Source organism: Lytechinus variegatus, chromosome 12 (assembly GCF_018143015.1).
Source record: "Lytechinus variegatus isolate NC3 chromosome 12, Lvar_3.0, whole genome shotgun sequence".
NCBI classification, from domain to species: Eukaryota; Metazoa; Echinodermata; class Echinoidea; order Temnopleuroida; family Toxopneustidae; genus Lytechinus; species Lytechinus variegatus.
Window position 1 is genome coordinate 24524283 of NC_054751.1, and position 23390 is coordinate 24547672.

At 35.9% G+C, this 23390-nt stretch overlaps 1 protein-coding gene across 1 annotated transcript in view; it reads right to left on the bottom strand.

Moving 5' to 3' along the window:
* LOC121424978 (CDK2-associated and cullin domain-containing protein 1-like) overlaps nt 1-16628 on the bottom strand; it is a 28659-nt gene extending 12031 nt beyond the window's left edge. Inside the window, exons 1-4 of the mRNA XM_041620886.1 lie at nt 16427-16628; nt 3618-3744; nt 2640-2742; nt 1848-1943 (exon numbers count right to left, since the gene is read on the bottom strand). Of these exons, the coding sequence (XP_041476820.1) occupies nt 1848-1943; nt 2640-2742; nt 3618-3744; nt 16427-16601 (501 nt within the window). The 5' untranslated portion in view covers nt 16602-16628. The remainder of the gene's footprint in view (nt 1-1847; nt 1944-2639; nt 2743-3617; nt 3745-16426) is intronic.
* Between the last annotated feature and the right edge of the window lie 6762 nt (nt 16629-23390).

Sequence of the window (23390 nt, forward strand, 5' to 3'; positions counted from 1 at the left end):
GAACCCAACTATCAAACATAAAGTATACCAAATGCATTCAATTTCAGTCACAACTTCTTTGATCAAATTTCTATATCATCACACAAAACTTTGTGGAGGAGCCATGGTGTAGTGGTCCTGATTTTCGCCTTGCAAACAGAGGGTCATGTGTTCGAATCCCACTGCAGTATGGCATCCTTTGGCAAGGCGTTAATCCACACTTTGCCACTCTCGACCCGAGTGCTAAGTGGGTACCAGGTAGGATGTGAAAGTCACTTTAGCTTGTCCAGTACTGTGTCCGCCTCACCGGAGACTGACTGGAATACTTCCAAGGGAGTGGAGGATGTGCACATATTGCGTGCGGGAATGAATGATTGAATCCGATGACCAGGGCAATAATCTGTAAAGCGCTCAGACACGCCGTTCTGATGTATTAAGCGCTATACAAAAGCGAATTATCATTATCATCTTGCAATGAAAATTTCTTTAAAATAGAAATTAGAAAGAAATTGAAATATTAAGAAGTCATAGCATTTTATAGCAATGACAATCATACTTTAAAAAGAACAATCCCCAAATGAAGACTACAACCTTAAACCTTGGCTTGAATGTAACTTATACAAGCAGATCAAACTTAATGTAGTACCACCAATAACTTTGTGCAATAGTGATCAAAATCACCCATAAGCTTATCAACTAGCCACTTAAAGTAAAAGTATGTGGAATTATTTCCTCCTGTATTTTTATTTTATTTGAATCACATAGATTTATGATAATTCACAAATATCAAATAATTAAACAGTAGACCTTATCAAATAATTAAACAGTAGACCTAAACAAGCCATTAGGCATGGGCAGCCCTATTACTAATCAGTTGAAACTGAATTTAAGGAAGACATTTTAACAAAAGAATGGGTGATTTCAAGTACGGTGTTCGGTGTTGGTGTTGAGAGCATGAAAAGGCTGCTGAACTGAGCCCTAACACCGAGCTGGGTTCAGAGGAGCGATACCGACTGCGTTATCGATATCATATGACGTCACACCTCTGTGCTGCGCTGCTGATCATCTCAACTTTACGTGAGAAATTCTCGACGATGAAAGTGAAATCGGGAAGAAATTGCAGTAAAATCTTATCGTACAGAATACACAGGTTAAAATCACTGCAATAATCAGAAAGCATAAATATTATTTTTCATTAAAATGTGTAAAACTCTAATGATTTGCACTCATCTTCACTGTAATAGATAAGCTTACAGGGGTGTTTCATCGTGTTCGCCTCCTGTTCGTGAACTACAGTTCATCAAAACTGACACCAACACCGAACTTGAAATCACAATTTTCACAATCCCTGGGGTTGGTGTTGGTGAATAGGGAAATTGCACGTAGATCGTCAACACCAGCTGTTATACTCGGTTCAGCAGATGACATTCAACACCAGAGCTCAACACAAACTGACGGAAATAGGTCATATTTTCCGAGGTCAATCCCAACACCAGCGTGAAAGATATTGTATGTTTGATTTTGCCAGCGCCATAATGAGGCTGCGATGAATGCAGGGAATGCTCCCCAGGGAGTGGAAATTGTGCACTCTTCGTGCGGGATTGAAATTAATCCAATGACCGGGGTAATAATATGCTGTAACGCGCTTTGGGCCATTCTGGGAAAAGCACTTTATAAAAATTGGCTATTATTATTATTATTATTTCAAGTACGGGGTTGTAGCTGGTGTTGGTGTTGTCCCAACACCAACACCAGATTTCAACACTGTACTTGAAATCACCCAATGAATGTGAAAAATGAATGAAGCTGCGTAAAAAGCAGGTTCATTCATAGTTTCATACAATAAAGGACAATAAAAACCGACTTACCAAATAACTGAATATAGCTACAATGGATCCCAGTGCCTGAGTATACTGTTTTACTATGTAATGAAACTGCTCCAATACTTGACTCTCAGAACAATGCTACAGTAAAAGATTAAAATTCAATAACGATCAATATACAGGTTCTAGGTATGAATACATGCACTTACATTGCATTTCTTAAAAGTTACAATGCATTTATTTCTGCGATGAAATTCGACATTTTAATGAAAACTGACTCTTTTTCCTTTGAAAACTGTATCATTCATATTTCATACACAATTTACAAAAAAAAGAATTAAAAGCAAATGTAGTATTAAAATTGATTTTAATACTTTTCCATACACATATCTTTTAAAGAAGTAATATATTTTGACAGGAAATCTCCACCTTGCCTCAAGTTTCCTTTGGACCCTGGGATAAACTAAAAGTTATGTACAAAGATGAAGAAATAGAAACAAATGTAAAGGAAATGAAACCATCATCTGTTCAAAATATCAAAATACTAGCCACATCAGAAATTGATGGGATGTCCAACAAACAGCTCCCCCCCCCCTCCCCTAAAAGAAAAGGCACTTCCAAAGGGGCTTGGAAATTATTATAACCCTGGCTTTAGACCACGATAGATTATTGTGCTTTTTATTTGGAGAAAAATGATTTTGGTAACTTCAGTTGAAAATGGTTATACATCAATATTCATTTCATATCAATTCTTTAAACCAGAAAATGGCCTTGTCAAGAAAAAGTTAGTGGAATGAACTCTTAGAAAGGCATTCACTCAATAAAGTCAAAACATACCTGCAATTGGACTGCTTTATGCTGAAGATGTAATATGATGGTGTTACGTAGGTCATAGTACATTCTCTCAGCAAACTGCTGACAAACACACTTGTATACGCAACTGTTGAATAAGAGAAAAGAACATGCAGATCAATAAAGAACAACCAAACTTATAAACAATTTCCAATGATAAATTCTTTAAAAATTGAAGAATTAAAAATTGACATACATGATTCTGAGTCCTCTTGGGCCCATATTCTGATCTCCAGTTTCATCTTAACTGTTAAATTTAAAGTTGTGGTTTTTCCACAGTGGGAAAACAGTCACACTCACAGGGAGGATGCCGGTCGGGTATTTACCCGGGTGGTGTTTCATAAAGCTGTATGTAAAGTTACGCACAACTTTACGAACGACTGGAACATGTTCTTATACATAAGTCAGCTACATAAGGATATATCATGTAGCACAAGAAGGGGTCACCAGTCGTGCGTAAAGTCATTCGTAACTTAAGAACAGCTTTGTGAAACGGGCCCCAGTACCAGTTGCACAGAAACATTGTTAGCATAACAGAGTGCTAACAGTATAGGCCCATTCACACTGTCACATCTTTTGGATTGTAAAGTAAAAACATTTATTTCAATGTGTAAGTAATGTATTGTAACATTAGCCTAGGCATCACCGCCACATTACCAGTTGAAACAGGGCCTCTTTTAGTGCATTCTTACATGTAGTTAGCGCTAACGTTTCTGTGCGGTCAGTACGGATAAATATGTAGGTCATTTCTTGCAAACAAGATTCTTTGGGGGAATTTTACTATACATGTAACTTCTGACCCCCCCTCCCCTTTGATGATATCTTCGCTTTTTTTTGTTACTATTGTGCTGAGCCTAGCTGACCTCTTTGAAAACACAGTATGTCCTGTTTCTATCAATCCCCCAACCTATAAAATGATACCAAACATACCCCCTCCCCCTCCTATGATACAAACAAACTGACCTGTACATTTGCTCATATGATATTTTCATGAAAACTCCCGGTTCTTGTGTAAGGAGCATCTGCACTGCACTCTCGAGCTGTGGCCAATATTGCACTCTGTAGTCCTCCTCTGTCATAAACCCAGACCCTATAACATAAAAATTGGACAAAAGTTTCCCTGATCAATTTGATTCATACAATCTCTCATTTCATAAACAAAAAATATTAGGAAACATTTCAAAGGTCAAACTGACAATAAACTATAACACAGCATATAAAAATATTCTACTCTATAAAATGTAGATAGCATTATTAAATATAAAGACAGAAAAGGCGTGTGGAGGTTATGGGGGGGGGGATTAACAAAGGACATTGACCTGTCAAAGCGAATCCCTATATCTACCAAACTCCAAATAAGAAAATACACACATATATCCAATACATGTACAAAATAAACAAATATGAGAAAACTTTAATAAACATGCTAATTTCCATCTCTAGATCTTGGATGAAATCATAAAAATGTGATTTAATCAGAATGAAGGATGATATGTGTTATAAAATATATCCTGAATCAACAAATAGTTGGACTTTCTTTGATGTCATGTGACAAAAGAAACACATCTAGATCTGGGGAGGAAAGTGGTAGGAGACAAACTCTACATGTACATGTAGTTTGCACTGTAGAAAAGTTATGTCATACAAAGTCACTCATTCCTAGCTCGCCACACACCTTCTGCACCACACACAAACACATCCATGTCACTCCCTAACCAGTAGGGTTCTGGAAATACATGTAGTTCGCAATGTTGAATGGCGTCTTGTGGCATCTGAAAGTAATCCCGAGTAATTCCTGGAAATGTTTAATTATGTTTGGTTCTGCCAATGAAAGTTGCCTATGTGTCTGGTATCAACGTGAAGTTTAAAATACATGGCTTTGGGTCATACCATTTTGAAAGTGTGGGTGATAATTGATACCAAAATAAGAGGTGGCATATCAACGTAGATTTGATGTTTCGAATCAGTCACATATAATTTACCACTCATTAGCTTGCCCTTTGGAAAATGTACAATTCACAACGTTGATGGAGGAATGTCAGGATAAAGGTTTTTTTTTTGAGGATTTATGGATACTTTCCTTTCATATAAAGATTAAGGTAAAAACTAAGATGTTTTTTTCTATAAATCTAGCAACCTAATTAACATGGGTGTTAGTGTGTTGTTTTTGGTTTCTACTTATGGGCATTCAATTGCACTATTTGAAGACTTAACAGTATAATCAGAAAAAGGTGCACAATTGCTATAAATATTCTCATTTAGGAGACTGTTTCAAAAACTAGAGACATTTGTTGATAATTTTAGTAGAGAATATATCAAGTTTCAGACATCGCTTGAGTGCATGTTATTTCTTCATTAACATGAGAAATAAAAAAAAACACTTCCAAGATCAAGTGCTATTCAAAGGCACATGTTTCTTCTTCTCTTACTATATATATCCTCTGGTACATTTATCTTGTACTGTTGACTTAAAATTTATAGTGTATCAATAAAAATTCTTTCAATGCTACAACACGTCAAACAAACGAATGCGCATGTGACCTGACAGAAAGAAAGTTCCACCCACTTTCTTGAGTCCTGCCCAACACTAATGGGTATATTGCATCTCCCTTGCGTATGAAAATCACAGACACAACACATTCACATCGATGGGGGTCAAAATTCATTTAGATTTAAAGTGGGCACGCCGTGGTCAAGTGTTTCTGACTCTTGCCTTTCAAACAGAGGGTCTTGGGTTCAAATCCTAGCCATGGTGTGTTTTCCTTCAGCAAGAAATTTATCCACACTGTGCGTCACTTGACCCAAGTGAGGTGAATGGGTACCCAGCAGGATTAATTCCTTGTACGCACTGAGTGCCGGTGATTGTACCTAGAGCTAAAGCCGGGGTTTATGATGGCAGCGCTTTTTTCAAAACAGAAATGGAGAACAAATTAATCCCGAGAATTTTTTTCCTTCTTTTTTTCTTCTCATTCTTTCCCTTTCTATCTTCTCATTTTTTAACTTCTTGGCAAAGTCCCTGCCCTGCCTGTTACGCCGTTAGTAATGAAAAGACTAGGAAAAAGCCCTAATATTGAACAAATATGTTGAGGGAGTGGAAATACATACCAAAACATGGCTTTATTTCGTCAAATTTCTAGCAGGATCTAGTACATGTAATTGTCCATACACATCAGTTTATTTACAATGTAGTCAGTAAAGGGTCTGTGAGTCTAGACTAGTCGAACTATCGGCTGATAATTGTTAAAATACGCCTTCCGGTATCATCGCTTCTCGCTAGCATAGCGGGAAGAGACTTAACTGGAGATAGAAGGTGAGTTCGAGTCCAAACTAAGGTAAGCCAGTTAAAATGTGGAGCGTTGTGGCCCAGTGGTTTAGTCTCCGGACTTTGAAACAGAGGGTCATGGGTTCGAATCCCAGCCATGGCGTAATTTCCTTCAGCAAGAAACTGATCCACAATGTGCAGCACTCAACCCAGGCAAGGTAAATGGGTACCAGTAGGAAGTAATTCCTTAAGAACCAAAAATATGGAAAATTCTACAAACCTTGAACAAAGCCCCGCAAGTGCTACCGTTCGTTTGTCAATTAACTTTCCACCAAAGTCTTTACAGTAAAAACATTGAACACTTTGCCAACTTCACGTAACACTTTGGCTTGGCAATGATTTACGTGTAGTTTTTGTGCCTACACGTAGTCTTTCCCTTGTACACTGTAGTGTCTTTGATATGAAGATAAATTGTGCGCCCTCTTTACATATAGCTCATTAGACGAAAAATTTAGGAAATCGCAACTCGCAAGCTCGCTCCGTATTTTGTCAACGAGAAGACAAATCAACGCTTCAATGACGCTATTTGAGGGATATTCATCATACATGTATTAGGGGAATTGACTTCACATCGTTCGGTAAGTTTGTAGGACTTGATTCTGTAATTTACTCATGTCATGAAATTTGCAGGAGTTTGTTGCAATTTTGCATGCGTCGTGCCTTAGTTTTCCTGTACATAGCGGCAGTAATGCATCCATGGGATGGTAATGAACCCTTGAGTGGCCATGCCCATCATCCGTCTGTGTAACAATGGGATAGGACTTAGGAGGACAAAAAAAAATCAGAAAATGTTAACTTGAAAAAAACTCCGAAACAGCGTGCAGTGGATACCCTACAGTAGAGGCGCACGGCCAATATGGGAGACTCTCTCCAATAGGGGAGACAATCTCCCACATTGGAGACTTGCTTTGCAAAAGGACAAAAGAAACAACACCAAGTAACAAAAGCATGATTTTTTCCACCCAAAATTTTGTCTCACTGAGGTCAGAAGCCCATTTGTTTTGTGTGTGATTGACAACAAAAATCCTTATCAAAACAAAAGTAGACGGTGAATTTTTAATATAGACGGTGAAAAGGGGTAATTTGTCATAAGGAATCTGCTTATCACATTTTTATTTGCCGCCAGGGACATCCTTTTGCCGCAAATGTAAACAAAGGAAATTAGTCTCCAAAACTGGAGACTGTCTCTGAAATTGGATACCCAAATTCTTTACAAAAGTCTCTGATGTTGGAGATAATTTCCCACATTGGACAGTCTCCAATATTGGCCGTGCGCCTCTCTACTGCCCTATGATAACATCTTTTGACTATGACACCTGCAATCGTCAAGCCAACAACCGACAATGTTAGACCAAGTTTCAACAAACGTCACTTCTGTAATGAAGCGAGGAGTACCTTTAGAATCCAATGTCATGAATCGATTACAAGAGCAACCTCCTATTCCTAATTGTTGCTGCCGTTGTGCAATGATAGCAATTTTGTCGCCCTCTACGTTCGTGAACGAATTAATAGGGAGATGGATAAAGGATAGGGGGGGGGGAATAGCCCCGTAAGGAGTACGGGTACACGACTTGTCCAATATGGTTGATGCCCGGGGGTTGATGTATAAGAGAGAGTGGCAGCAATATTAGATGTATAATGAGAGGACTTATAAAGGGAAGATTTATGAAGGGATCAATGAGGGGGCGCGTGATGGAGGACATGTGCAAAGGTATATAATCATGTTGATGATGTTTATGTTTTGGTTAAGGAATGATATACGTTGATATGTATACAGGGATACTGGGAGAATTTTATGTTATGGATATGAATACTTATACTTGGATACTATTGGATACTTGGATACGTGGATACTTGGATACTATTGGATACATGGATACTTGGATACGTGGATACTTGGATACTATTGGATACATGGATACTTGGATACGTGGATACGTGGATACGCGGATACGCGGATACTTGGATACTATTGGATACATGGATACTTGGATACGTGGATACGTGGATACTTGGATACTATTGGATACATGGATACTTGGATACGTGGATACGTGGATACTTGGATACGTGGATACGCGGATACGTGGATACTTTAATTGGTACTATGAAGGAACATCAAGGAGTTCCTGATACTCTAGAACATGGAAGCCACATAAAGAAGTACATGATACTAAAAGAACTTTTAGAACGAAGCATCACACACACCCTAATTACCCTTTCTGCCAGATAATTTACATCGTTTTTAATTTGTATTTTTCTCGGAAAGATAGAAAAGGGTACTTTAGTGAATTGTTCCAAATTGGCTGCTCTCTTTATAGCGAAACATGTATCAATTGCCTAAGCCCATATTATTACAATTTGACCTATAAATTTTAATACTTTTTAGAATTGATTTTATTTAATTAAGTTGATTTCAGTAAACAAAACATAAATAAACTATTTGGATTATTATAGATTTTTCAGTAAGGGCTAATATAATAACATATACGAATATGCAGCTTATAAAAGGTGAAGTCTATACCCAAAAAATTATTGATTTGAATAAGTAGAAAAATAAGTAACAAGCCAATTTCATCAAAAAAATATGTAAAATAAGAAAGTTATGCCTTTTGAAGTTTTTGCATATATTACGCAAACCAATTACAATCATGTACAGCTCAGTGATAAGTAATAAGACACGAGCAACAGATAACAACAAAATAGTAAGAAAGGGGATATTAAGAACGATATACCACACTGAGACGTTTTGGTTATATTGAAATAACCAATCAATTTCAAAACATGTCGCATAGAGACATATTTGACATGGTTACAATTCGACGATTAATTTCACCCCGTCCTGCTTGAGATTGCAACGAGACACATCGTATAAGGCCTACATCACAATCCCTTTTTTAAACAAATTAATTTCATTCAGGGCTATGTCTTGTTGCCCTTTTATCTCGTTTAAAAAGCGCTAAAGAACCAATTTTACTTAAACACTTACAGATTCGGTCATCGGATTTAAGCAGTCATTCCTACTCCCTGGGTGTATCTTAGCCATTCGTCAATGTGAATGTCTCGTTCTGATTATGAATTATCTAATATGAGTCGTTCTATTTATCATTTTTAACTTAAAACTAGAGATTTAATAGTTCAAAATTGACCTGATAATTAATTTTTTTGTCCGATTTTTTAAGAAAGATGTGAATATAAAGTTTTGTGAATGAGTTATTGCATGAATGGCGTACATTGTATAATTTATTTTTTTTCAAAAATTATAGAAAGAATGAACTTGATGAAGAGAAAAGGAAAAGAGTGAGAAGAGAATGAAGAAAAATAGGGATAAGAAGTAAGGGAGTGCAATAAAATTTTTGTGAATGAGATACTGCATCATTGGCATATAAGTTACTTATTTAAAAAAAAAATTATCTTCCTACTTATACATCCAGAAGACTTTCAAAAGAGCATGGAGTACTAGAACTGCATTTGTAACAGAACATCGGCATGCAATGACGCCTTTGATATAATATTTCGTTTTGAGCACAAATTGGATTTGACTTTCATTGGTTGGTTATTATGTGAATGTCTCGTTCTGATTATAAATACGAATAAGTATTAGTCCTATATGACTCGTTTTATTCTTAATTCTTCATTATTAAATGTAATTTCTAATATTTCATGAATTTATACCTAGATAAAAATTGAATAAAGTGACCGGTTTATGAAAAGACATGACTTTCTTAGCGCTATTTGAAGTGGTGAAGAGGAATGTTATCTGACTAAACTTAGTGATTCGAGTGCAAAGCGCGAATAAAAATATGTTATAGGGCCTATTGCGATCAGAAATGTCATATTTTAATCACGTTTTGTATATACACAATCAGTCCGAAGCGCGTTTTTTGTGTGGAAATCGTATTTTGCTCCTGTGTCCCGGCGTCCCGACAAATAACCCTTCCCGGGACGCCTATTTGTCCCGTATTTCAGAATATTGAACAAAATGTAGTTAATACATTTAAAAGTGGCGAATTTTCATTAAATAACCAACAGCTGACGAAGCAGGGACAACAATTAAATCGATAACTGTAAACTTTTGCAAGTTCTGCGGTGATTTCTTGCTAACCTAATACATTGCAAACGAACTGGCCTCCTGCCTGTGTGTGGCAGGCTACTAGCTAGGCATGGAGGATCGAAGCAAATTCTCAATGGTGCAAACATCTCACATGACAGTTTTTCCACCAAAATAATCACAAAATCAGCGGGAAATTCTTATAATTATACTATGGATTCTCAGATTAATGATTTGGAGATGTAATCGGAGGAACATGTTATTGACTTTTCATAGATCTAGTTAATTGTTTCAGCTTTCGTTTTGAGTCTTGGTGTGCACGATGCCGCGATGTTTCATCTAATTTTTAAGTTTGACAATATTTTTCACTTTGAAATTTTATTCATTTCTAAAACATTTTATGTTTAAAATTTTGAAAATACATTAAAAAACACCAAATAAAATTATAATTTTTATTAGATGATTGGATTTTTTTGTTTACTTGAAGTTTGAACTTTCCCTTTTTCTTTATTTTATGTATACCCTATCCTTTCTGCTTGCCTTTTTTGTTCCATCTATCTTTCTTTCCTAGACATTTTCTTTTCTCTCTCTCTGCCTGTTCATTTTTCTTTCTTTCCTTCTTTATCAAATATACTTTTTTATTTCCTTCATTCTTTCTTTCCTTATAATTACCTTGGCATCCTTCTCTCTTCGTCTCCTGTTTCTTTTCGTTCTTTCTCTCCTTCCATTATTTTCTCTTTTTTCGTTCTCTCCTCCTAGCTTCATTCTTCCCTTCCACTCTTTATTCCTTTCTTTATTTTCCCTTCTTATTCTTTTCCCTTATTTTTTACTTTCTTTCTTTTCTTTCTTTCTTTCAAAGAATGAAGGAAACATGTTTATTTCCTTCATTCTTTCTTTCCTCCTTCTTTTTCTCACCTTTCCCCCTTTAATTCCCTCCTTTATTTTGTCTTTCAGACATTAAGTAATCTTCCCTTCCTTCCTTTCTTTCTTTCTTTCTTTCTACATTCATTTCAAAGAATGACGGAAACCTTTTTTTATCTCTTTTATTATTTTTTTCAGGCTTCTTTTATTCTAATTTTCTGTTATTTTTTCTGTTTTCCTTTATTTTCTTTCCTTCCCAATCATCTCTTTTCTTTCTCTCCTTCATTCTTTCGTTCACCTTCCCTTCTAATTCTTTATATTTTTTTTTCAAAAGTCTTATAATTATACTATGGATTCTCAGAAGCCCACACTTTGTGTGGGCTTCTTTGTTGATCTTCGTTTGTCAATTGTCCCGTATTTCATTTTGTGAAATCTGGTCACCCTGGACTCTCCCTTCCTTTCCCCCTTTTCCACAAATATCCCAGATGCCCGGCCGTATCCTCGTATCCTCCTATCCACGTATCCGCGTATCCTCGTATCCGCGTATCCTCGTATCCATGTATCATCGTATCCATGTATCCACTTATCCTACGTATCCACGTACGTATCCCAGTAGTATCCACGTATCCTCGTATCCATGTGTATCCACTCCTAGTACCAATGAGGTCCAAACATTACATGTATGGACCTCATAGGCGACATCAGTGCTAAAATTGGGTTAGAGATTTATGTGGATCTAAATTTATTGTAATTTCAACAAAAGTACTAGCTAAATTTGAGGCTTTTGTTGAAATTTTGCTTTAATGATACATTAATGCTTCAATAAGTAACAAAAAATTGAAAGAAATGAAGGGGAACTTACATTTTGACGACTTTTTCCTGATTTTCTTGGCAGTTGTCCTTCACTTCTGACTCTCGATCGGACCTGATATGCAGATCACGTATACGCGTTCTCGTCAGGTGATCGGTCGGTTATTCTTTTCGCCAGATGTTGATAATTATATATTTCATAACGCAGCGTTCATCGCAAATTTAGCTGAAAGAGATTGAAGTTGAACAGCGCAAGCTTTAATTTATTCAGAAATAACGTTTGATTGCACAAGTTTCGCCTCGGACATTTAGGATCATTTGGTCCCATATTGGCGTAACTACGGGGGGGGGGGGGGTGTCCCTACCACCGTCCACACCGGGCGTCCACAAGCCAGCAATTATCTTTTTTCTCTTTATTTAACCAAAATGCTTCCCCCCAGAAAAAAAGAACCAGGGTTAAAGAGAAAGACAATTATGATAGAGGAACACAAAATACTTTATTTTTTCAGCTTTTAATGCATCGACTTATAATCAAATATTAAATGGGGCTTAGAACATTTTTTTAAAAAGTCAATTAATAAAAATATTCCGCTCTTCGGGATTTGAGCTTTCATGAAATATCCGATCTTTTTCATGATTACCGAAAATACTTCAAATGTCAAAAAAAAAATTATCGGTGTAGTAGCTGATACCTTGCGCCCGCCTTAATTATTTTAATGTTGAGATACTTTGCTTTAATTTAATGAATTCCTAAAAGCATTAATTCTCAGATCATTTGTCGCAATCGAATGATTCGATTGGTAAGCTAGTTGTATAATTATTATGATTCATGAATTGTTTAAAATGTGTCTCTCTATCAGTTTTGAATATTTAAAAAAATGTCAGCTCGTGCTTTTTGCTCGCAATATTTTGATTAGTAAGAAATTCTTGTGTATGCGAGTTTGATACATAAATAACTAGAGAGAGAGGGGGGGGGGGTGTCCCTCAGCTACTTGTCCTTGCTTATTCCAATTTTTTTTATTATGCTCGTGTTGTGAGTATTTCAAAGTCTTTTCTTTTTCTCACCCTTTTTATTGTCTCGGAGCTTCCCTCTATTTCTTTGCTACGATGTATAGCCCATCTTACTTGTTTCATTTTTTTATGTTCTCATTTCATTGAAAACATAATTATTAAACTGACGTAGAAGACTTTACAACAAAATTTTGATATTGTTTTTTCTTGTTTGTTTGGCTTTCTTTTTTCTTCTCCTCAGTCCTTTTTCTAATTAGTTTCCCTTTCCTTATTTTATATTATTTCATTTCATGAGGCATCCGCCAACTTATATACAACAACAAACGTTAGAGGCGGATATCCAGTAAGGGGGCGTGGTGGTGTGCCCTCTAAAAAGAGGAAAATAGGAAGGAAAAAAAGCAGGATTTATCTTGGTGAAGATGATAGTGGTGGTGATGGTGGCGGTGATGATGATGATGATGATGATAATAATGATGGTGGTAGTGGTGATAAAGATGAGAATGAAGTTGGTGACGATGATATGATGATGATGTAATTTTGTCTTTAAAAAAATAATAGTGCAAAGGCGAAATCATTTAAAGTTTATTATGAAAATAGCAGAAAAAAATAATTTGAAAAATTGTACGTATGCGTATGGAAAATCTATCCCCCACCAAAAAAGAAAAAAAGTGAGATTTTGTTTTGTTATTTGTGACGGCGTAGGCCTATGCGAACAGCTGTGTGATATAATTATGGTAAAAAAAGTAAATGAAATGCCAAGAAATACATGATAATGACTTTTATTGTACATTCAGTATATCAGTAGATAAATTCATACTCGTTCCAAAAAAAGAAGAAAGTGGGTATATTATGGACCATTAAAAATGGGCAGTTGCTCTATATATTATATTACATAGAATATATAGAGCAACTGCTCGTGTGTAGCGGTAAGTTATTCACCTGATCTACATAATTCATGCGGCGCACGGCGCGTGCGCAATGTTTAATAATTATTGTTGTGAATACAATGAATGTCATCAAAAACATAATAACACAGATCAAATAGTGCCAGCTCGACGCGCAAAATGAGAAAAAAATATATATTTTCTGCCCTGATAATTTGATAACCCTAACCTAACCCAATTTCTAAGTATTTTTATCATAAACAGGATAACTATATACAATGATTGAAATTAACTTTATATTCTTTTGCGAACAAAATGAATATGAAAGACAGCTTTTTGATAAAGAACACAGTTTTAGAGCGTTAGAGCGCGATTTATACCTACAACCGCTAACATAGGCGGATCCAGGGGGGCCGAGGGGCCGGGCCCCCCTATTGGCGGAGCAAAAAAAGAAAAAAAAAGAAAGGAAAAAAGAAAAGGAAGGGAAAAGAGAGGAAAAAAGAAGAAAGGCAAACATAAGAGGAGGAACATGATTAAATGAAATAACATTAGGGGAAGACTCTGAAAATAATTTTTTTTTAAATCTATTTGTTAGGATAAAAAATTTTCGCTCGCGCTTCGCGCCTTATTGTCTTTTAGGGTATTTGCATATCTTGCTCAATATGGAGCTTGAAAAATCAAACTTTGAAGTCATTATACAAAACATATTTCAGCTGGGAAATTGAACTTTCATTATTTTGTTTCATTTACAAATTGATTTTTAAAAAGTGCTCTGTAAAAATGTCTGTGATATCATCTGAACATTATCATTTTCTGCTTGCGCTGCGCGCTCGCAAAATTTGAATTTTCAGGTACGTATTATTTTCCTGTATTCCATAAAGTTCTCAAAAAGTTCCCTATTCAGGTCAGATTGTTAAAACGTATCAGCTAGCGCCGCACGCTATAGCATTTGGATTAGTCGGTTATGTATATCCCAATATTAATTCTAAATCAAACTAATTTGATGACAGTTTATCAAAAACTTCGACTCGCGATTTCTGCTCGCATTGATAGATATATAATGCCTCTTATGCATAATTACAAAGTGCTTTAAATGTCCAGTTTTCAGGCCATAAAATTAACACATTTCGCGCTCCCATGCGAGAGAAATAGGAAGATGGTCATCAATTTCATATGATGACATAATGCCCTCATAGCATGTTCCGGTCCTATGTAAAAACTCAAAGTAATAAAAATAAAATACATCAGCTCTTTTTTAACTGTGATCCATCACAATTCACAATTTTCCCACAAAGTGTTTGCATTACAGAGCTTAAATTCACCCTTTGTTATATCATATATTTTTAGCTCGCGCTTTGCGCTCTCTTTATTGATTTTCATGATAAGAAAGTTACTTAGAATACCCAAATTCTAGGTCGAAATCTAAAACACACGTTAATTCAGATACGCAGATTGTTCTCTATTTAAATCATTATCCAGTTTCAGATCACAATATCAAAAAGTGTCTGCTCGCGGATAAATAACTTATCCTTTTCATGATAAAACATGAATAGTGCGTCCAGAATCTTTCCCCATAATTTTGTTTACCCATCACATTTCTCCTATTTTCTCCTCCCTTTTATTTTCCATTAATTTTTCTTTCGTTCACTTTTTTTCTGTCGCCTTTCCCCTTCTAAGTTCTATTTTTTTTTCTCGTCTCACCGCTTTTCCTCATCCCCAGCCCTCGATCGACGCCCGTGCAGATTCGCAAACAATATCAAGAGTATATGTCTACTTGCAAGGGCGGAAATCTCTCCCCAAAGGTAGGGGGACCAGGGGCTGGAAAATTTGACAAGCAAAAAACAAACAAAAAAAGAAGGTTTATCACCCTCTAAAGAAGGTCATCTTGACCAAAAGAAATTTGACAAGCAAACAAGCAAAAAAAAGGGGGCATGCCAAAAGTAAGATCGTCTCTTCCAAAATACATTTCGAATTTGAACGACATGACCAAAAATAGTAGGGGGACATTTCATAATGTGCCCCCTACTATTTTGGGTGAGGGGACATGTCCCCCGGCCCTGGGGTTTGCGCCCATGTGGGTGGGGGTGTTGCGCCTCCCTATCGGGATCATATCACAGCGAGTATACACTCTTCCATATTGGAAGAGTGTTTACTCGCTGAGATTTCGATCTCACACATAATTTTATAAAAAAAAATAGAACAGCTACGCCTTGAACACAGGCCAAAATGCCTAACGATTTCTCCGCGGCATTAACAACTCTCGTAAAGGGCGCTCCATTTATAAATAACGTTGCATGAACAGCTCTCTATGGCGACGAAATTTACCGCGGAATTGCAGCCAGCAGCGTGGGAAATTGGCAGAAAATTCAAGAAGAGAACCGGTGAGTACCGATTTAACAGTATTCATGTATTAATTAATATTTATTTAATCATAAGAATAATTTTTTTTACGGAAAGAAAGCTTAGTTCTAAGCTAGGGCGGCCCAAATGCGCGTGAGTGGAGTCCCAGTTTCTTAACACGGGTAAGTATTGCGGTGTCGCCTAGAGTGTGTGTATCCATGTATCCACTTCTGTCTCAAAGACTTATTAAGTAGGCCCTATAAAGTTCTGAAAAAGTACGTCGTATCCATTGTTTTTCTCGTTTTAAAATCTAGAGATTTTTGTAATCGATTCATGACATTGGATTCTAAAGGTAAGCCTGAAGCGATGTTTGCCGACCAGTTTAAAAATTCAGTTCAGAATCAGAGACATCAAAACTTCAAATATTCAAATTGTCAATCATGTCAATGGGTGGGACTGTAAACAAAATTTATTAGGGCCTAGTTCAACTTACCGAAAGGTGTCAATAACGGCGAATAGTCATTTCGTTTTGGATCCCCCATAACGCAGGATTGTTCATTCCACCATCTGATATCATTCAAACGCCTGTCAAGTACAGTCTTTGCTGGTAAAACTGAGAATTTGAAGAGAGAATTCCGGTGTTTACATTCTTGAGACAACTTTGGCATTTGCGTGCGCCATTGTCTAAAATTATGGTATCCGCGATCGATGTGTTACAGAATTAAAAAGGAAAATTTCCCTCTTTCATGAATGGTTAAAACTGGCCCCTATTCTTGGCAATCCTGGGTATAGGCATTTAATACTTTACTGTGGAAAGGGGTATACTTTTTGTTCTTTCTTATAACCAGAAATAAAAATCTAACTGAAGTACAGACTGAACCCCCTGCTATATGAACTTTGCGGCAATTTAACTTGATTTCTTGTCATGTTAGGAGTCATGTTCGGGACGGGGGTAATGGTACGAAAAACGAAATTCGGGGAAGGGCTGTCACTCCTCCCCCTGATAGCGGCACATGACTCACTGAATACTCCAATTCATCAATACAATTTCATTGCATCCTTGTGAAAACACAGTATGATAAAAAAAAGTTCTTACTGTTACTTTCGTCGCACGTTGTGCCTTCGACGATGCACTATACTTCACCATTTTTGTTTTAGAATGTCTAATTACAGAGGAGTCAATGCATAGCAAAGTACCATCTAGGCCTATTTACTATACCACAAATTTAACAAACTCATGAGGAGTGTGAGGGGACTAGATTGAAACGCTCAGACCGTGGTTTAAGGCTAATTTATCAACAAAAGATACAAAAATCGGTGCCTATGTACCAGTATAAAATTGGAAGGTTACAGGGCTGGAGTCAGCGGACAGAGAGGGGGGGGGGGTGCATCTTCATCCTGTAAAACCTTTATGGCTGTGTAAGATCACCCCCGGGTTTAAAGTTGGAAAAAAATCTAATGATATTTTTAAGGCAAATATGATACTTATTATCATTACCATTCTCATTATTATCATCATACACCTTACGATGAAATCAGAAGTTGAAAAGTAACATTTTTCTTGCTTGTTTTTATAGCTCTCAATATTTTTTTATCAATAAATAATCGGTAGCAGGGTTTGCAACCCACATCACATATTATCGCGTAAAAATGCACTACAATGACGTAGGGGCTTGGAAGGCCCCCTGCCGCACCCTCACCCCTTCACAACAAAAATGAAGGAAAATACAGACCCACAACAATGCAAGAAAGTGAAAGAAAGCACAGTGCTATAATAATCTGAATATCATTAAAATCTATCACAAACTTTGATTTTCATTTTGAAATTGTCCCTTTTCGCTCACTCTAGCTAGCTTGAAACTTTTGAAGGGAATGAATTACTTGAAAATTGAAACAGAACTGAGACTGAGTACTTGTCAGTAATAATTGGTTGATTTCATGTGTCTGAAACTGCTGTACTTATTATTTCAACAATTCCCGTTCTTTACTTTAGAAGAGCACCCTCTTGTGATCGTCTAGTTGATAAAAGAATTTCAAGTCCGTTCCAAACACAATGACGTTTTTGCATCCAACCTGGACCGGGCATAAATACAACAAAATTTACTACAAGTCATAATTATACTATAAATGATATACTACAAATAATGTATTCAATCAATACATAAAGGTACGGACGATTTAAACGGCCATGTGCATGACACGATGATATGTCGTACTGCATTTTGTAAAAACGGCTTCATAGACTTAGAATGGCGACTTATTGATTTGATTTATTGTTTCACATTCCAAAAAACATACATCTTGAACATAATTATGATGAGAAGATGATGACAAAATACATAATTTTAGTGTTTTACAAGGGAATACAATATCTTGAAATATGAGGAACCTATTAAAAAGCAAAGCTTATAGACATGTAGGTTCCCAGAAGAAAATAATAAAGGATTAAAAACTCCTAACGCAATGAAGCGAGATAAATCAAATGAAAATTAATCAATACATTATAAAGAGTTCTACATGCAAGGCGCTTACCCATTAGCGTACGATTGCAAAAGAAATATTAACTTTGTAAGTTGACAAAAGCGACATAAGGTGTCTTGTCGACCTAAAAAAAAGCTGTGTGTTGTCATGGCAGCATCAATACTCTTTTGTATACCAAGATCGCTATGACAGACCTGATGTTTATTTTTAGAGGTACTCTCTAATAAAAGCCAGGAAATAATATATCGGAGGAGTTAAAGAACATTCATTAGACTTTTCTTATGTTGAATTTCAATCTTTTACAAGTGATATTGATATCCAAAATGTTGGCTTTTGTATATTATGTTCACTCTAAATTCACTCCAAATTAAGCGACCCTAGCTTGACGTCACTGCCAGGGGAGAGAAAGTTTACTTCTTTTTGTTTTAAAGATAAAGAACAGACTTGGCAAAATACATCATAATCGGCACCAGATCATGATGACAACATTTAAATGTTTTGAAGTCGACATCCCAACATTCGCAACATATGTCGCCACTCGTAACTGTTGCATAACTCGACTTAATGAAAATGAAATGAGGTCAGCCTGCAGGTCGACAAGATAAAATAAAAAACTTTTAACATGCTTAAGCTTCCGTATAGCGGCTGAATGGCGTTGTCTTGACGTGAGTCTGAAATTCAGAATTCAATTAGGACGCTTCAAACTGATTGAGTTGGTTCACTCGTCAGTGGACCATGTACCACATGTAGGTCTGCGGTTCGATTCCTGCTCTGCGTCACGTCTTTCAAATAGTGACTTTAAAGGTCAAGTCCACCTCAGAAAAAGGTTGATTTGAATCAATTGAGAAAAATCAGACAAACACAATGCTTAAAATTTCATCAAAATCGGATGTGAAATAAGAAAGATATAACATTTCAACGTTTCGCTTATTTTCAACAAAATAGACATATGAACGAGCCAGTTACCTCCAAATGAGAGAGTCGATGATGACACTCACTCATTATTTCTTTTGTTTTTTATTGTTTGAATTATACAATATTTCAATTTTTACGAATTTGACGATTAGGACCTCCTGGCCTGAAGCACAAAATGTTAAAATAATGGAATTCCACGTGTTCAGGGAGGAATGAAACTTCATTTCACATGACAATGACGAGAAAATAAAAATATTTTATATTTCATATAATAAAATACCAAAGAAATAGTGAGTGAGTGATGTCATCAACTCTCTCATTTGGATATAACTGGCTCGTTCATATAATTACTTTGTTGAAAATAAGCGAAACTTTAAAATGCCATGACTTTTTTACTTTACATCCGATTTTGATGAAATTTTCAGTGTTATGCTTGTTGATTTTTTCTCTTTTTATTCAAATCAAGTTTTTGTTGGGGTGGACTTTTTCTTTAAAGTTCAATTCCACGCATCAATTAAATTAGGGAGTTTTCGTAACCACTAGGCAGACACTTTTTGAAAAGTAAAACATCTATTGTCAAAAGCCCTCCATGACAAACCAGTCGTTGAAAATCGATGAATCAAAACAATAGTGTTGTCCATGACCATGATGACTGGACAAAACGACATATTTGAAATTTTTCGTCAATTCCGAATCTTTGGATGATCAGTCGTCCCGATTCACCATTTTTTTTTAACAGAGACCTCGCAGGTTTTCATTATGATTTGACTTGCATTTTCAATGCATTTGCTGTGTGCTAGGATTGATTCTGCGTATAGTTGAACGAACTAACACATTTTCGCGTGTATAGACAGCAAAAACTGTGGTGTTAACCGGTGTACATAGAGGAACACACCAGATATTTTACACCGGTGTTAAATCGGTGGTGTTAGTTTTACACCTATAGGTGTTATTTACAACACCTATGGTTGTTACATTTACACTCTTTGGTGTTATGTTCAATCTCTAGGGTGTTATTTTAACACCTCAGGGTGTGGTCCTCTATTAACATCAATTGGTGTCAGTTTTAACACCACAGTTTTTACAGTGTACACTAAGCCAACTTAAGCCAACTATCATTCATGACAGAAAATCAGTATATTCTATTGATAGCATATTAAACAACGATGATTTTTTTTCTGCAAGCATTAAGTTGCATAGATATTCCATACTGACCGACATATGAAAAGTGAAGAAAAAAAGTATTTAAAAACAGCAATCAGTCTTCCAATTTGACAAAGGTCTCTCTCATCAATCCATTCGGGGTTTTTTTTAGTCAGAAACAAGGTTGTTATTCAATAATTTCCAATCATTTTATTAATTTTAAAAATAAATAAATTGATGTGATAGTTCTTTAGGAGCAATTTCCGCCAGCTTGCAAAGTTCAATCACGTCCCGGCTCGCTATCACATTTGCGTGTTCTATTCGTAAAACAAAAATTCCCCTAATCTACTAAGTGTTGGGTTATGTGACCCAACACTTTGATGAAATGCTACAAGAAAAATACGAATCATCATAACATTAACAAAATAAATGTAAATTGTCATTGAGAGCAGAATAAAACCTCGAGCACGGTAGTTAGGCTGTCCGCCAGGCACAGGTACTTGTGTGTATCGAAACTTCAAACAACAAGGATTCCATCGAACACTGCCGGAATTTCTGTCGTTTTACGAAAGTGGAAAAAAAATTACCGAAATACAAAATAATGGCAGGTTACGATCGGAGATTGAACTGCTTCATAGGTTACCACTTTGCAAAATTGAAATAAGTACAGGAAAATTTATTTTAAGGGTGAGACTTTCTGACTTAACGGTTTTGTTGCTCCCATATTACATGGCGATCTTTGTGCGGGTGCATTTTGGTATGCGACGTCATGATTAGTTTTACTAACAAATAACAAAAATAACAAAGTGTAGACCCTACACTATAATAGAGGACGTGTTTTTACGAAAGTACTCAATACGTAATAGCACGCTGTGACGTAATAACGTGAATACACGTTACGAGCCATTTCCGCCCAACTGTATTGCCATGGGTATAATTTTTCCTGAATTCTATACGTTGTAAACATCATGAGAGCGAAAATTGTATAATAATAGGCGGCAATGAGGGGAAAATGTCTGTCCTGTCTGTTAACCATACTGTTCTGTTAACTCACGACGGAGTCTGAGGGCGGGAATATTCTTTAAAAGAATAAAAGAAACATGATATATGATGTTAAGAAAGCATTATGATGGAAAATGCCTGTCACTCGAGTGTACCGAGGAGTCATATTATTACAAAAAGTCAGGAATTGATATATCTGTCCATCAAAGTGCGAATATGTTTCCAAATTGAGTCAGAAGATGCCAAAATATCACAAAGAGAGAGCACGCATTTATTATTCACGCGGAAGATTGTTTTACCTTTCCCATAAGTTGTTCCTGAAATATGATAAGACTTATTTTACTATGGAACATAATAAAGTCCATTATGTTGAAGGTTATTGTGACACAACGCCATTTCATGATCACAACAACACTATCTACAATTGTCATATTCAATAGTGATAATGATGTGATAATAATAATAATAACAGTGATGATGATTATGACGACATCTGTTACTAGTACTTCACCTACTCCTATACTACAACAACAACAACTACTACTACTACTACTACTACTACTACTACTACTACTACTACTACAACTACTACTACTACTACTACTACTACTACTACTACTACTACTACTACTACTACTACTACTACTACTACTACTACTACTACTACTACTACTACTACTACTACTACTACTACTACTACTACTACTACTACTACTACTACTACTACTACTACTACTACTACTACTACTACTACTTCCCCTACCCCTACCCCTACTCCTCCCCCTCCTATAATACAACTACTACTACTATTGAAAGCAATTTAAAATTACTGTATAATTCAGTTATACTTCCTTGATTTGATTACGCTGATGTTGTGTACGAATTCACAAATACGAAATATACTGAACGTCTTCAAAAAATTAAGAACAGAGCTGGTCTTATTATAAGCCGTAAAATCGAATATCTACTAGAGAAATACACCATCGACTCGAATTGAGGTCATTACAATCACGAAGAAGTATCCATGTATTAACCATGGTGTTCAAATCATTGAACGGCCTGCTCATACAGAGAGGTTCACGCCAATATAATGACTTACCTTTAGATATGAAATTTATCAAAAACATCATTTATTACTTCTTTGAGCTCTAAGATTTCAAATTACATTGATCTCTGAGCAACGCGTTGATTTGCCGAGAGGATGAGGGGGTGTTTTCTTGTAGCTTGAACTCGGACATTTGAATTTTGTTTTATGTTTATTGTCTAGTTTTCATAATTTTATATTTTGTTTAACAATGTTCTTTTCTATTGTTAATGATGTTTATAATACAATTTGATCTATTTTATTATGTCCTGGACCCTTAGGCAGAATAGAGTGGTAATAATTCCCACTCTGAATGGGCAATCCAGCCATTCATATGTATTCATTTTATTTTGTAATTATATCTGATGTATTTTGTTTGTATTTTGCATGTTTTTATGAATGGAAAATAAATACAATATAATTAAATACTATTATTGCTGCTGCTACTACCACCACCACCACTACTACTACTACTACTACTACTACTACTACTACAAATTAGTAATAACAGCAATATGATATTGACAATCATGATAATAATAACAATATTAATTAAGTTTCGTTTATATTAATTTGTATTTTGCATTATGTTTAACAATTTTTCTTAAGATTAGATGATTTTATTGAAGACATGAGTAATCCAGTTACCGGGTTTATTTTACCAGGCTAGCCCGTTAAGTTACGTAAACTGATTTATAAGAGGGCCTGGGGATGATAAAAGACATACATATATTATTTATTAAAAATAAATAGTCAAATGCATCATACCGATGTATTATTTAAGAGTACAATGTCAGATTAAAATGTGTCAGTGTTTCAATAATAGAATACA